This window comes from Nelusetta ayraudi, unplaced genomic scaffold (assembly GCF_046127955.1).
Source record: "Nelusetta ayraudi isolate G7.1 ecotype Tasmania unplaced genomic scaffold, CSIRO-AGI_Nayr_v1 ptg000260l, whole genome shotgun sequence".
Lineage (NCBI taxonomy): Eukaryota > Metazoa > Chordata > Actinopteri > Tetraodontiformes > Monacanthidae > Nelusetta > Nelusetta ayraudi.
In genome coordinates this window covers 17,729-33,989 of record NW_027466309.1, presented here as the reverse complement: position 1 = coordinate 33,989, position 16,261 = coordinate 17,729, and the positions used below count along the sequence as shown (strand labels likewise).

At 46.2% G+C, this 16,261-nt stretch overlaps 2 protein-coding genes across 3 annotated transcripts; both read left to right on the top strand.

Annotated features, from left to right (window-relative positions):
- The first annotated feature begins 5,608 nt into the window (after positions 1-5,608).
- znf706 (zinc finger protein 706) lies at positions 5,609-8,893 on the top strand. 2 transcript variants are annotated; one of them, XM_076017125.1, is made up of 3 exons: positions 5,609-5,760; positions 7,825-7,970; positions 8,059-8,893. In XM_076017125.1, the coding sequence occupies exons 2-3, from the start codon at positions 7,836-7,838 to the stop codon at positions 8,152-8,154; spliced, it is 231 nt and encodes a 76-aa protein (XP_075873240.1). In that variant the 5' UTR covers positions 5,609-5,760; positions 7,825-7,835; the 3' UTR covers positions 8,155-8,893. The 2 variants fall into 2 exon arrangements, with proteins under 2 accessions (XP_075873240.1, XP_075873239.1); XM_076017124.1 differs by having other exon boundaries at positions 5,747-5,887.
- A 1,149-nt stretch (positions 8,894-10,042) lies between these two features.
- Positions 10,043-15,069, top strand: LOC142882391 (14-3-3 protein beta/alpha-1-like). Its single transcript, XM_076017122.1, has 6 exons — positions 10,043-10,197; positions 12,077-12,373; positions 12,643-12,766; positions 13,206-13,369; positions 13,504-13,599; positions 13,709-15,069. Exons 2-6 carry the CDS (start codon positions 12,089-12,091, stop codon positions 13,763-13,765), a joined length of 726 nt encoding a protein of 241 aa, XP_075873237.1. The 5' UTR covers positions 10,043-10,197; positions 12,077-12,088; the 3' UTR covers positions 13,766-15,069.
- The last annotated feature ends 1,192 nt before the right edge of the window (positions 15,070-16,261 follow it).

Genomic DNA, 16,261 nt, shown 5'->3' with positions numbered 1-16,261 from the left:
TAGATGGATAGATGGATAGATAGATAGATAGAGATAGATAGATAGATAGATAGATAGATGGATAGATAGATAGATAGAGATAGATAGATAGATAGATAGATAGATGGATAGATAGATAGATAGATGGATTGATAGATAGATAGATAGATAGATAGATAGATAGAGATAGATAGATAGATAGATAGATAGATGGATAGATAGATAGATAGATGGATTGATAGATAGATAGATAGATAGATAGATAGATGGATTGATAGATAGATAGATAGATAGATAGATGGATGGATTGATAGATAGATAGATAGATAGATGGATTGATAGATAGATAGATAGATAGATAGATAGATAGATGGATAGATAGATAGATAGATGGATTGATAGATAGATAGATAGATAGATAGATAGATGGATTGATAGATAGATAGATAGATAGATAGATGGATGGATTGATAGATAGATAGATAGATAGATAGATGGATTGATAGATAGATAGATAGATAGATAGATAGATAAATACTTTATTCATCCCAAAGGGAGATTCACTTATTCTGCAGTATTACTAGCACTAGCAGTAGCAGTAGCAGTAGCAGCTGCGCTAGGAATTGTGTTGATGCATATAAAGCAGGCATGGACAAAATAAGGCCCGTGGGCCATATGTGGCCCGTTTAGCTTTTTAAATCCGTCCTGTTGAACTTGAAGAAGTGATATTAATAGTAAGTGAGTCATGAATACCTGGAGTTCATCCAGTTTTCAGTGCTTCAAGAGTCATTTCACTAAAGAGCTACGTAAACACCGCGGGGCCTCAAAGACATTTTAGCACAGGCTTTCTACACATCCCACAATATGTTTTTGATATTATAATATATCGTTATAAGAGTCATTTTAATGAAGAGCTGGATACGGCTTTGTTCCTTTTCATTGAGCCATTAAAGCACCTTTTCTACATGTCACATGATTCATGGTTTTCTCCAATGAGGTGAAAGAACTCTCCACCATCTGCTGCTGCTCCAGGCCCAGCGGTCAAAGGCTTTGCCCACCCCTGGTGAGACTCATACTCATGAGGGGAAGGCTAAACTTCTCCTGTCTTGACTGGTGGATTCGAGAGTCAACATCTTTCTTTGTTGCCATTATGCACACAGAACCATGTTTTCAGGCGTCGCTCGGCTTTTGTGCAAAAAGAAAAACAGAAATACAGATGCAAAGTTTACTTTTGGCTTTTGAGAGAAATATAGCAGTCACAAGTAACTTTTGAAAAATAATATACAGCTGTTAAAAGATGTGAAACAACAGTATATTTACAGAATGAAATGAAATAATGAAAAGTAAACAAAGCCCAAGCTCGCTGTCCAAGGTAAGCAACTATAAATTGTGATAAAAAGGTGGATGTAACAGTCTGGTTAGTTCAAATAAAATACTGCACACAGTACAGAGTATATGTGTTGACAGGTAGGAAAAAAAACAATATAAAGAATTTATACATTTTAGATCAAATGAGATTTACAATCCTTAAAAAAAGGCTTGTTGGATTATGTCGCAGAGGCTCCTCCTCCTCCAGCAGCCTCCGTCCATCCACTCAGACTGTGTGTGTGTGTGTGTGTGTGTGTGTGTGTGTGTGTGTGTGTGTGTGTGTGTGTGTGTGTGTGTGTGTGCGCTCGCTCCAGGTAATCTCAGAGCAGACAGCAGGCCGGGAGGAGACCGTCATTAGCTGACACAATGCCATTGTCCCCCTTTAATGAAGCCATTGTATGAAAAGATCCCAGTGTTTGGGATTGCCCTGCCAGAGCAAACAGTGTGTGTGTGTGTGTGTGTGTGTGTGTGTGTTTGTGTGTGTCATACAATGGCTGAACCATGGTGAGGGGGGGCGAAGGCATTTGTGATGACTGTACTGAAAGGCTGCCTTTCTTGCATTTTATTTGAATTGTGGCTGGAGTGGAACATGATGGAATCATGATGGCGATCAGTCACAAGCAAATCTGGGCACACTTTCATCTCCATACGAGTCACAGCTTTTAAACCTTCATTGTCTGCCACTTTTCACATCTGGATTTATAATCTGAAGCGCCAGCGGAGCTGGGGGTGCGGTCACTCGTGACATCACAAAGGGGACACTCTCCCGGACTGAGGTTCTTACGGATGGAGGGAGGGCAGTGACGGGACGTGAGACGCACGTTGTTGCTCAGGTGAAGTTTGCAGGATTTAGGATCTTGAGGAGAGCATAACACAGCTTTTGTTGAAACATATTTACAGCAGCGGAACTTATCTTTGAATTTCAGTTGATGATGGCTTCTGTCAGATGTTCCTGTCAGTCTCAACCCAACACCTCTTGGATTTTCATAAACGGTTGGGATGTGCTTTCCAGACCGGTTCGATGTCTTATGGAGGTTTGCATGACAACAGGAGGATTTCTCCTGCTGAAGCCCGCAGGTGTTTCTCTGTGGACATGTGGAAAACCTCCACTCTGCAGCACAGTTCAACCGTCGCCCTGTGTGTGTGTGTGTGCGTGTGTGTGTGTGTGCGTGTGTGCGTGTGCGTGTGTGCGCCTGCAGATGATCACTACTATCCTCCCTTGTCTAATTTGTTTTACACTGCACCTGGGCCTTCCTGAGCCCTCCGTCTCTGCATGTGTTTGTTCAAATGGAGCTGCAAGATAAATACAGGTGGAGTCATTTTCTACCAGAAACACACACACACACACACACACACACACACACGCAGCAGCAGCAGCAGTATGACAACAGAGCAGGGACAAGGAGGTAAAAGGAGGTAACAGTAAATAGAACTGAAAAGTATTTTTGAAAAATAAAAAAGTATCAAACCAAATTAGAGGACTCTGAAAAACAACAACATGCTGCTGGAGGAAGAGCATTTTCTCTGGCTTCACCTTCAGAACAATACCAGGTGCATGATGGGTCATGACAATTAAATTGAGGCCTTCCCCTCCTGCACCCCCCCCCCTCTAATCCGCTGCGAACAAGACTGAGAATGGAATGTTTGCCATGTGGAGGTTTGACAGATGGAAGAGTGGGAGCGCAACCAGACATGTTGCCACAAGCAGGTGTGGTGTGTGTGTGTGTGTGTGTGTGTGTGTGTGTGTGTGTCAGACAGGCAGACAGGCAGACAGGCAGACAGGCAGACGTTGTACTCCACATACCAGGAGTCTCTGTGGCAGGAAGAAGCAGCTTGCCTGGGCTTGGCTGGATGATGTCTCTCATCCCACCTGTTTGACTGCAGAGCTCCCAGCTGAGACCGAGAGCTGCTGCACGGCAACCTGCTGGAGTAGAAGGAAACAATACAAGCAGCCAGAAAGCCACTGGGCAGAGTTGCTGCAGATTAGAATCTGTCACTTCATCTCATCCCGTAGATGTTGCTGTTGGACCGGGATCTGGTGACCGGATCTCGAGGTCCAGTCAACTCATGTTGAAAAAAAATTCAATAAAAAAATCATCTGGTTTTCCGACAAACCCTGTAGCGTCTGTGTGTTTGTGTGTCTGCGTCAATGTGTGCGTGTTTGCAATGACAATCAGGTGCTGCCGTGCTGCGAGGCCTTCAAGGTCAACCAGTGAAAGTGACGCACGGTCCGACTGGTCTGGCAACATTGTGGTTTGTCATGGTGCAGCAGCAGCAGCAGCAGCAGCAGCAGCAGCAGCAGCAGCAGTGGACTGTGGCAAAACCTGTTGGTTCAGAAAGGAGGGAGGAAGGAAAAAAAGAGAGAGCCAGCGGGCGGGGCAGGAAGAGGAAGATGGAATCAAACTTCCTCTTCCCATAAAAAGGAAGGAGTTCACGCTCGTCACTGACGGCTGTCAGCAGTGTTTTATTCTGAAATAACCTGAGCTTCACCACAATAAAGCTCCTAATAATGATGACCGATGACAGACATCGCCTGGCCAGCACTCTCCTCAGCTGAAAGTGACACAAAACTTTGTTTCTGTTTTTTATTTTCTTTTGAAGAGAAGCGGGGAAATTCTCCGGCTGTTGAGGCCAAAATGGCCTCATTCATGTTGACAATGGCCAGCCGGGCGATGGTTCTCATCCAGTCCTACCCCGCTGACACCTGGGAGATTTGTTTTCACACAGGCCCTCAGGCTGGACAACCTCACCCACAGCCAGCACCAGCAAGTCGCTGCACCGCAGCTCCAGGGTGGAGGAACCTGAGCAATGTCAGGCTTTTGTCGCGATTCCCCCTCCCCTCTTTTCTTTTTTGACTTTTTTTTTTCTCCTTTCTGAAAGCATAATCACACCCTGCTCTCCTGAGAGATATTTGCCGCTTAACTCACAATGGGCTGAAAGGAGTGTCTCATCTTTTTTGTGACGGGAGGAGGGGAGCATTGTCAGGGCGGAGGGAGATACGATGGCAGGTGGGAGACGTTTCTCACAATGATAACATTTCTGTTGAGGGAAAGGTGTCAGGCTGTAAAAGAACGATGGAATAAATGAAATGTTGGGATTAATAAAGTGCATGTATCTATGTAAATAAAACCAATCCGCAGCCTCTGGCCTGCTTACAAGGGCATTGTTGGTGTTCTTCATTACACAAATATATGAATCCATTTGCTGTTATGTTGGCGTCAGTCTCAGGTTCCCCTTCGTGTGATAACTGGAGCTGCGGATCATTTTCATATTAGCAGAATTCAGTCAAATGACGAGTGGAAGTGAACAGCCCCATTGTTCCCTTTCAACAGCAAAGCACACAAAAGTGCAGGTTCATTTTGTTATGACTTTATTTCTGATCATTCGTTATTACTTATTACTGCAGAAGTGTTTGGAAAGCCCAGAGTACCTGGGAGGAATTCTAAACACTCAACCACGCTCCTATATTGAACTTCTATCCTCCAAAATACCTTTTATGCCTACGTTACACAAATCAAAGGTCTCTCGACTGCCCCCTAGTGATAACTGTATGCTCAAATTGGTGATGACGCTGTTTTGGTGGGATGCAGAAATTGCACGTAAACACATGCGAGCGCGCCAATGTAAATTTCTGGCTTGGAAAAAAAAAAATGTATCAGAGCATTTTGAGACGAATGACGCAGATTGAGCGAAAGTTAAGTTAAGTTTAAGCAAGTTCATCTGGCAAATTCAATTAACGTATTCAATTAAATTGAAGTAAGTTTGAATATTTTTGGGATATTGTCTATTTCCTCTTGGTCTAATGCAGATAAACCAATGTTCAAATAACCATAGGTTGTTGGAATATTTCATCCTTTAAATCGTCATTTTATACTACTTCCGCGTATAGTTGCAATAACACCGTGGTGCCACAAGGGGGCAATACGGTCTACGTCATCTATCCGCAGTACAGCAACAGTCACATCCGGTGCATTCATGTGTCACCGTTACAATTGTACAAATGATCACATTTCCACGTCCTCACTCCTAAAATGGAGCTGACGTGTAACATGAAGGCCAACAAACGACGACATTATGTACACTTAAATTACAGCAAAACATTACATTGTAATCCCAAGTACAAATACTTTGGAATTTCATTGATAATATTTTTGAGTTTTGTACTGTTGCACACCGCCAGGTAATTGCGTGTACCGCCTTTTAAGCTATTATGATTCAAAAGAAAACACGCTCGAAGTGTTGTAGTTTATTCGGACAATATTGTACTGTTGTGCCGTCGATTGCTACAGAGCACAGGAACGTGCGATTGCCGTTGAACGCAGCATTCAGTCCTGACATGGTTGGGAAGTGAGCAGCTGCTGTCACATTCGAGTGTGTTCACACTGCGGACCACGCGCATTGGCCTTTCGAGGGGTAGGTCCAGCTGTTTAACCTATTTCCAACCTATTTAACGTCCTGTGTGCCTCGTCCGCTTTTTGCGGTTCGGATTTTCCCCTCCGTATTGAAGGGAATCGACATATTGAGATGAAGCTGTCGACTGGTGAGCTCAAGATCGCCGTTATTCAAGAGGCTAGCATGTAGGCTAACGCTCGAAACACTCGAGTGTCACCTGTAGCTCCGCTCGAGCTAACTGCTCGAATTAGGGTAAAACGACGGTTTCTTACTTCGGTAGGACATTATGTGATCGTCTTTATCATTTAAGTTGTGCTGTTCGGTTGAAAACAATGGACCTCGACGCAGCGAAGAGGCGGAGGGCAATTAAACCGATGTATTAAAGATTAAAAAGGGGGAAGGAAAAGAAAATCAATATTAGCTTAATCCGCTATCGTTGCTATCGCGATTACGTCACTGAAACTACATCTGCAGTTCGATTTCACTAATATGGTGTAAATGTTTTGATTTATTTTTTTTTTTAAATACACCGACTGTTTTTAAGCTGCTGGCAAACATTTGTCGATGAACGCTAACACAGTCAGCGCTGTTCAGTGTTCATTTTGCTAACTAAAGCTCAGTCACACTCAATACATTTCCCACCAGGGTTATTAACAGGACGTCTATTTATAGAGTTCGGCAGCTGGAACCGCCGGTGCTCCAACTCTCCAGACTGAAAACACACACGGGCAACTTTGCCTTAAACGTGCCCAGTGGTGAGGAGATGTAATAAACATAAAAACATCAAAGTGTCAGTGACGTGTCGCCACATTAATACCTGCATCCAGCTGAACCTTTAACCAGGACAGCCCGAGCACTTTTCCACAAGCCAGGCAACTTCAGGGGAAGCGTATTGCATTCACTTGGCAAATAAAAGAAATCTCTGTTTTTCAGTGGACTTATTTCTGTTTTTCCTGCTAATTTTTTCCCGCCCTGTTTTCCCCCGAGTTTCGAGAGCATCGGAAACGATGGCATCCATCCTCTCATTGAGAGCTACTTTGGATGTAGTTTCAGACACTGGGAAACAGTCCTGTCTTTGAGTGACATATATGGCATTGCAACCAGTTGATCAACTTTACGTAGGCATCTGAGGACTTTCAGTCCATTCAGATGTTCTCCACATCGCAGTGTTTCTCCGGGATCAGTTGGATAAACATGGCATCATGGCTCCATGGATACAAAATGATGCATTCGAAGTGCATTCAGGCTGGCGACGTTGTGACATGTGTCACCGCCGTAGAGCACATCCATGCCGTGGAGTCACCCATCTACTGTTTTCTCGCGGGATTTCAAAATAAAATAAAAAACAGCGGGGAAAAAAATGACACGAAAAACAGAAATAATTCCACTTTTTATTTTGCCAAGTGAATGCAACACGCTTCCGTAGAAGCGAGACCTGACAATACCAACTTGTATGAACTGTACTACACCCCAACAAGAGATTTTCTTCAACAAAACCTGAGCTCGGTGAAGACCTTATTGTGAAACAGCAACAGTTGAGCTCAGTAACCGACCATGTTTTCTGTTTTTACCATTTAAAAAAAAAAAAAAGTGTCAAAGTGAAAACTTTGAAAATGATATTTCTTTCCCCTTCCTGATTCTAAGGAAAAGTGGTGTTGGAATTCACAGATGGCAGTCAAAACATTGAATTTGAATATTTGAATCTGGCACAAGTAATTCCCCAAGTCAACCGTGTTTGGGTTTATTTCTTTGATTTTGAAAAACAAGTGAACGAATGATCGTAATGGCAGCTGCAGCCTCGATTGAATTCCCCCTCATGTAGATCTGACCTGGTTTCATTATGTGTGCCTGCCCTGTGCAGAATGCTCATTCTCTACTTCTTTGTTCCGTACGTCACAGAATTCACTTTCTTTCTCAGTCGTTGTGCCGGGCCTGCAAACATCCTCCAGTGTGACTGTAAAACCTGCCATTGCACCGCTCTGAGCCACCTGTGGGACTCCTCCTAGCCTGTTTATGTTTATGTTTGGTGTCCACACAAACACTGATGACTACCAGGGGAAACTCAAGGTCGTTTTCCCTCCTCAGGTTTTGCCAGAATGGCGCGCGGGCATCAGAAGATTCAGAGTCAGCACAAAAATGCCAAGAAGCAGGCAGAGATGAAGAAGGCCAAGGGCCACGATCAGAAGACGGCAGCAAAGGCTGCACTTGTGTTCACCTGCCTCGTGTGCAGGGTGAGTATCACAGTGGCACTTGTTTCTGTTGTTTCTTAAAATGTAAGGCCTGTGCCATCTCTCCATTCTTTCCTTTCCCTCTCCACAGTCCCAGATGCCTGATCCAAAAACCTTTAAGCAACACTTTGAGAGCAAGCACCCCAAATCCCCTCTGCCCCCGGAGTTGGAAGGAGTCGAGGCATAAACACAGCGAACATTGAACGAGTGAGAGAGTGAGAGAGAGAGAGAGAGAGGGAGAGGACTCAGTTCAAGCAACATGAAGCCACGCTGACACCACGCTTCCTGTCATACAATCCTGTTTTTGCTTGTTTAATTACACATGGGGCTAAAACCAATACAGGTATCAACACCACGGCTGTGTGAGAGAGTGTGAGAGAGTGTGAGAGAGTGTGAGAGAGTGTGAGAGAGTGTGTGAGAGTGTGAGAGTGTTCACGAATCAGGAAAAATCCAGCTGGTGAACTCGGAATTCCCTTCCCTCTTCAAGCATATTTACAGAACTGCTCATGACCTGTGTGTGTGTCTGTGTGTTGTGTGTGTGTGTGTGGTGTGCGCATATTTCCTGCTGCTAACAGTGATACCTCTTGATTGAAAGCTGGGAAGAGCAGTTTGAACCCTCTTGTCATTGGATACAATCACACTTGATTAGCGTACAGCGGAGCTCTCTGTGGTTTTTAAATTTGATGCAGCGGCAGGAGGCAAATTTCAATTCATTAATTTCTTTGTTTGAATGGAAGAAGGTTGCAACGGTCTACTCTTTGTATGCCTGGAGAACAGTGGAGAGTTGCTGACCCTTCTTGAGCAGCTCAACTGATGATTTGTGACACAATTTTACATGGGCTCGTCAATGTCATTTGTAAAGTTGAAAAATGAATGTATGCGCTAATGATGTACAATAACATTTTATTAAATCCTACTTTGTTGTACACATGCTTCAAGTGTTCCTTTACGTATAATGACGACATTAAAATCTTGTTTGCATGAGCATCAGGCTGAATATACACAGTTTATAGTAGACTGTCTTTCTAAACTACCAAAGTCCATCTTTTAATCCCAGCTTTGTAATATAATATCCCAGAGTTTAGGCTGGGGATGCATCCTTGCAGCTCGCCTGGCTTCTCTTGCCCTCGCTGTCATGAGTAGACACATTCTACATCCCAGAAACTTCAGAGATATTCATAGATTCTAACACCATTTCCACGCTGAAGCCCTTTTCAAGCGCTGTTGAGTCCTTTGTGATGTGGGAGTGTCTGCTTGGTGGTTATTTGAAAGTTTAATTAAACCAGTAAAACAGGATTTATGGGTGTTAATCACTCTCAAAAACCCATGTTTGTCTGTGCATGTAGGTGACATTTACCCAAGAATGTAAAATCATGCCGAGTGCTTGGGAACATTTTGTTAAAGAACACACCCAAGACACTGAGGAGGAATCTGCACAGTGTTTTTGTGTAGTTGTGTCTGACCAATAGATACATTTTGTCCAAAGGAGGGGCAGACTGCCTGTAAACTACACATGGGCTGTCCAAAGGAGGGGCAGACTGCCTGTAAACTACACATGGGCTGTCCAAAGGAGGGGCAGACTGCCTGTAAACTACACCTGGGCTGTCCAAAGGAGGGGCAGACTGCCTGTAAACTACACATGGGCTGTCCAAAGGAGGGGCAGACTGCCTGTAAACTACACATGGGCTGTCCAAAGGAGGGGCAGACTGCCTGTAAACTACACCTGGGCTGTCCAAAGGAGGGGCAGACTGCCTGTAAACTACACCTGGGCTGTCATTTTCATTCAGACTGTCCAGAGTGCGATATTTCCCCACTGCGTTTAAAACAGATGACACTCTTATCCAAGCTCTAATGCAGAAAGGCCCAACAGGGTCCAACAGTACATCTCCCTTGGTGCCTTGGAGAACTTTCTTCGTGAGAAGTCTGACACGGACACGCAGGTGTTTTCCTCGCACATGTGTCGATTGAAACTTGAAAGTCGAGTGCTTCAACTGTAGATTAAACCAAAGTGTGAATGTAGGCGATGAACGGCATTCCAGCGGACTGGAAATGAAATCCGCGCTATTGCTCGTCACCACGACTACCAGGGTGTGACGTCACCCGCCCCTGCTCTTACGCTGCGCCTGAGCGTGAGTGGAGGGAAACCCCGTGGACGAGCGGGAGAGCGAACATCAGCTGTGCGCACGCAGAAGCACAATCACCACAACTGTCGTCTCCGGACAACTCGCAGGTTCGTAAACTCGCGTTCACGCCTCTCGCTTATTGTTGCTTCTTTTGCCGCGCGACGGCGCGAACCCGGTCGCGTCCCAGTGTCTGTTATTGTCCTTAAAGTTCTTCTCCCCGTGAATGTGGCGGCGGAAGAGGCGCGGGCGGTTCGCCGCTGCCCCCTGTCATTGTTCGGTGCGCGAGCGCCGTTGCTCTTTCACCCGTCGAGCGCCGCCGGTCTCGTGTCGCGGTGGGCGGGCGATGAGGGACCGGGCTGCCTTGGAAGTCGCCTTCCCGACTGGAAGGGGCTTCTACCGGACGGTTCAAGGCTGTAACACCACCACTTCTCGCTCTTTTCCGGGACGTGAAAAAGGGCGTCTACTGCATCCGACCGACCGACCGACCGAACTCCGCTCGGCGACTTTCGCTCCAGTTTGAAGTCGTTGGTTCGAAGCGTTCCGGGAGCCTTTGTGCTTGGTTTACTGCAGACACGCTGTGTACTTGTCGTCGTCCTTGTTTTTATTGTTGTTGTTTTTTTTATGTGGGAAGCGGATAGTTTTCATGTTTGACTTCCTGGAGGCGGCAGGAGCTCGCGAGCCAGGTGTGTCCGTGTGGGTGTGACGTGGAAACTGGGCGGGTGACATTCCTCCGAAGGGAAGGGTGCAGGTGTCTGCCAGTGTGACTCACTGACGGCCTGTCCAAAAGTCCGCGGTCAGGGCGGTCACGTGTCTGCGTTTGTGAGATGGCAGGCAAGTCACTCAGACATCAATCGATCGTTGTCTCATCGACAAAAATCCATGCCAGCTGTGTATGCACACAGTGTGTCGTGTGCCCCCCGCTGGCGTGGAGCAGGACTGCATGATGCACTTGTTTCGCCTGCCTGCCTGCACACGGCGCCCTAGTTTCGCATTACGGTGTACGTCAGCTCGTCTTGCTTGGCTATATTTAACTTGGCGAGGTCCGAGCCTCCGTAGTCCTCCGTAGGCTTCCGTAGGCCTCCTATGTTCATAATAACAGGCGTCAGTCGGATGAAAGGACGCAGAGAGACCAGCAGGAGGCGCTGCAGCTATACTGACCATGTAGAGCACTGAGAGCTGCTCCATGGGTCCTGAGTGGGCGTGCAAATGATCGATGAATTCATTGTTTGTTAGTCGATTGACCTTATCGATCGATTGACCTTATCGATCGATTCGCGATGAATTGAGAAGCAGCAACATAAAACAGTGTAAAATAATTTCAGTTAGTTGTGAGTAATTGAATGGTTTGAATTCTTAATCAACAATTCATGGATAATCAATGAGTGGTTAGCATCCCCGGTCCTGAGTCATATGAAGGGCTAGCAGCTTGTTAGACTCCTGAAATAACAAAGTCTCTGAGTTGTATATTATTAATGATGCAGACACTTCTGAAGTGAATGAGTTCTCAATAATCATCAACAATGACTTCACACGGTTGGAGAAACCTGAATTTTGGACGCAGCTCACCGAGTTGGCCTGCGGGCGGGGCAGCTCACTGGTGACCCCTGGTGTCGATGTAGGCACAATACTGAGAGTGTAGGTCATTTATAGACTGTGTGTCTTTCTTCAGGCCTTTACTCCACTCGATCCTCGTCCAGCATCAAAGGAGGCGTCAAAGACTTTCCTCCACTTTCAATTTCCAAACCCGTCATCCAAAGCCAAAATAAACAAATAAGACATTTGCATTTAGTTTGAGCGCAGGTGAGGAGACTCTGAAAGTTTGGTGTCACACTGGATTGCTCGTGCTGTGGATTTGTAGTCAAATTCCTCAGGAAAGCAGGGAAAATCTCTTTCAATCTTATCAGAAAGCTGAGGAAGTCATTTTAAAATATCCTTCACAACTCTCCTGTCCACGTCCCTCACCTTCTCTCCCTCCTCCACTCCCAGCCAACAGCAACCATGGACGGAGACCGGTGTGAGCTGAACGAGATGGCCCAGCTGGCCGAGCAGGCCGAGCGCTACCCAGACATGGCGCGGTACATGAAGTCCCTGGCGGAGAAGTACTCACCGCTGGAAACGGAAGAACGCAACCGGCTGTCCGTCGCCTACAAGAACGTGGTGGGGGCTCTGAGGTCTGCCTGGAGGGTGCTGAGCAGCATAGAGTCCAAGAACCCAGATCCCTGCGTCACAGAGTACAAAGAGAAGATTGCAGGGGAGCTGAAGGAGATCTGTCTGGAGGTCCTGGTAAGGAGAAATGATTGTTTTGTTGTTGTTTGTCTGTAGAGCAGTGAGAGTCGCACAAAGGCTTCTCACAGCAAAGTGTAAAAACCCAAAGAAGCCGAGGGTGCGTTTGGCTTTCTGTGCCAGCTTTCATGGTAACGCATCTTTAGATGATTAAAGTCACAGCGATCTGGTAACAAGCGGCCCAGTTGTTGACCGAGGAACAGTTTTCCCCGTAGCCTGCCGGTGGTGACACGTGTGTACTTTGAGCACATTGCTGTCTGTATTTGCAGACGCTGCTCAACAATGATCTGATCAAGGAAGAGGACGAGATAGAGAGCAAAGTCTTCTACCTGAAGATGAAGGGCGACTACCACCGCTACCTGGCTGAGGTGGCCGATGAAGACAAGAAGCAGGGTCAGTCGACCGCTCCACGACCTCCAGAAATCCTTGGGCTCCCTTTCTGTCTTTACAAAAAGAAGAAACAGCGCCACCCGCTGCTGACCGAATCATAACCACCACCATTGGTCTTCGGGTGACCGTATTGATTCTAGCGATGGAGAGGGAGGGGGAGAGAAGTGTTGTCAGGTGGTCCACGTGACCCCTGACCTTTGAATCTGAGCTGCAACGCAGTCAACGTGTGTTTGTGTGTCGTCGTGGCAACGACGGCTTCGCCAGCTGTAGTTTCTCTGGTGGTTTCAGCCGTGGTGCCGGTCCAGTGTTGTGTGGTGATGTAGCGCTTCGGCCCGCCGCTGAAATGGACATTTTTTCCCCCATCAAGTGAAATCTTTGCACGTTGAAAGGTAAAATAATAAAAATGATGTGATGTTGAATTTGCCTCTCTTTTTGTGCGAAGAGGACATCGACCACTCGAAAGCCGCCTACCAGGCCGCCTTCGACGTCAGCAAGGATCAGCTGCAGGCCACTCACCCGACCCGCCTGGGCCTGGCTCTCAACTTCTCTGTGTTCTACTACGAGATTGCCAACTCACCGGAACAAGCGTGCAAGCTGGCCCAAGAGGTGCACTGTCGTCATCACACCAAACTCAGATTTCTGTGTTTTCATTTGTCCATGTGCCTGTTGCTGTGACCAGGATTTATTGAGGTCTGTTCTCACCCCCCCCCCCCCCCCCCCCCCCCCCCGACTTCTCCCAGGCGTTTAACGAGGCCATGAGTGAGATGGAGAAATTGCCCACGGAGACGTTCAAAGACAGCAACCTGATCCTGCACCTCCTCCGTGACAATCTGACGGTGAGCATCGTGTCCTGCTGCAGCCTGCTCCTTCAGGGCACTGCCTCATGCGTGACAAGTGTTTGTTTGTCGATATGCACTAATCCCACCATTCCTTGTTTTGCTACAGTTGTGGAAGTCAGAAACTCAGGGAGACGGTTTGGAGGTGGAGCAGGAGGCCAACTGACCGCCAGAGGGAAAGGAAATCTCTTCCAGTCTATTTTTTTTAACTCACCAGCTTAAGTTGCGTGCATGTGTGTGTGTGTGTGTGTGTCTGCATGGTTGTGCTCGCACCAACATGCACAGATATGTATGTTACACCTGTAATGTACATGTGAGCGTGCTGACTGTGTGTGCACCTCTGTCCAGGAGAGAATGGAAAAGCTTTATTTCGCCTTTGCTACTCGTGTCAACCAGTGCGTGTGTGTGTGCGTGTGTGTGTGTGTGTGTGTGTGTGGTCCTGATGAAACCCCACCTTTCTTTCCCAGCATGCCCTCTGTTCCCCACCTTGATGCGCTGCAGCAGAGTGCTGCTGCTGCAGAAAGCCACAAACCTCCGAGCATCCTTGTTGATGAGTTCTCTCTTGGTTTTACTTGAACTAAACGGTTACAATCCACTCCTGCATTTCCAAAAGTCTTTTTGAAGCCAGGCCATTGAAGTGACGCTAACGCTACTGAGTCACCTGCTGCACACTGAGCTCTGGCAGTAATTCACCACCATGCCTGCAGCTCTGCAGCCCTGCTGGTTTCCAGTGTAGCAGGCAGAGTTCTTTGTTAAATGATGATCGCCCATCGCAGCTCACTGCTGTGTGTGCTCAGGGCCCGGGAGGAGGTTTTCTGAATGGACGGCTGCTGCTTCTCAAAAAACTGTGCTTGGGTTTGGTCGATAGTGTTGTTGTGTGTTACATTCCATTCAACTGAGCTTTTTTTCTACTTGGAGAAACACTTTGATGTCATTTCATGCGATGTGTCTGCACCACACAACGAGGTATGGACAGCCTGGGATAACCAAAGTGGCTGCGTGCTGTCTTTTCTTTTTCATAGGTTACCTATTGGCAGCGCAGAAGAGTCTGTTGCCATGTGTTTCTCTGTGGCTTTCTACTTTTTTCTATTTGGGTTCTTGTTTGTTTGCTTGGGTTCATTTTATACCTTCTATTTTCTTTGTTTTATTCTCTCTGATCGTTGACTCGACTCCTGGAACAACGTGGTTCTCGGTAATAAATGTGGTGTGAGGGTTCGTGCTGAAACTGGCAGCTGTTACTTTGATTCTGCCGTCGTTGGAAGAACACTGAGAAACGGTAACTGCAATATAATAAAGGCATAGGGACAGAAATGTTTGGACGGTTAAATAGTTACAAAAATTGTGCTCGTTTCCTCACGACGACCTCTGTTTTTAAAAGATGGGATTCAGGACTCGAGCTTGGAAGTTCACTCCGAGTGCATTCTTTGCTTTTGTGCTCTCTTGTAAGTGGAATAAAAACATTGAGATAAAGTGTGCTGCTTCTATTGTGCTCCGTTCTGTGTGCATACACAATGACCCCCATTCACAAACTGTTGCAGAGTCCACAGCAGATTTACAACTGCGCTCCCCTCCTGCTACATCACTCGAGTTTAAGCAGCAGACTCCAAACATCTGACACTGGAGAATGAATAGTAAACATGCAGGTAGTAGAAAAAAAACATTTGCAGTCTTAGGGTCTCCATCCTGTCGGTGAACCCAAAGTGTTTGATAATTATCCATGTGAGGATGCTCCATTGAAGCCTGGCGTTCACACAAAGATCCAAACATTGGTCGATGATTTTAGAACCGTTGGAAGGTTTTTCTGACTGATTTACTCAAGCTAGCGTCTCATCTGTTTTCATATCAAATCATAATTAGAAATGATAGAAGCAGTCTTTAATTGCAGAGATGTGAAACGTATTTTCTCTGCTTTGCCACTTCTCAGTGAACGACACACACACACACACACACACACACATTGTTTGCTCTGGCCACCTCAAACACTGGGATCTCCCCATACAATGAATTCATTAATGGGGGACAGTGGCATTGTGTCATCTTATGACTGGACTCTGCCCCGCCCCCGTCGGCTCACAGATTGACTGTAGTACACATGTCGATATGCTTAAAAACAACACACACACACACACACACACACACACACACACACACACATGTGAAGATTAGACTTTTGTGATGTCACAAAGAGGCCTGTTACCTCTCCAAGCTCAGTGATTTGGTTTTGCCCTCAGTTTTAGCAGGAAGCTTAAACTCAATGAGTTTGTGGGAAGCTGTAAACATAGGGCTAACTAAATACGCAGTTTCCTGCAAGTCTATACACATAATTTGTCTGTTCATCGTGTTCATAGTGAACTTTTCAAACAGCTGATTCAGCAAATTACCGGGCTGGACAAAAAGAAAGAAGTACATTTGATATACACATGTATTTTATTATTATTATTTTCAAAAAGGGAAAGAAAGGAAACTGAACTTCACAACACAACGCTTGGCCACCAGCAGTTGACATTTCAAGCACTGTGAGCTGTGACAATGCCAACACATCCAAGCCGAACGTGTGCTGCCCCACCGGAAGCCGTCGTTAAACTACAGCGTTCTTCTATCTACGGTCTAACAATCAGCCACTGGAAGTCTTTCGCCTTACATTTCTGTGCGATTTCATCAT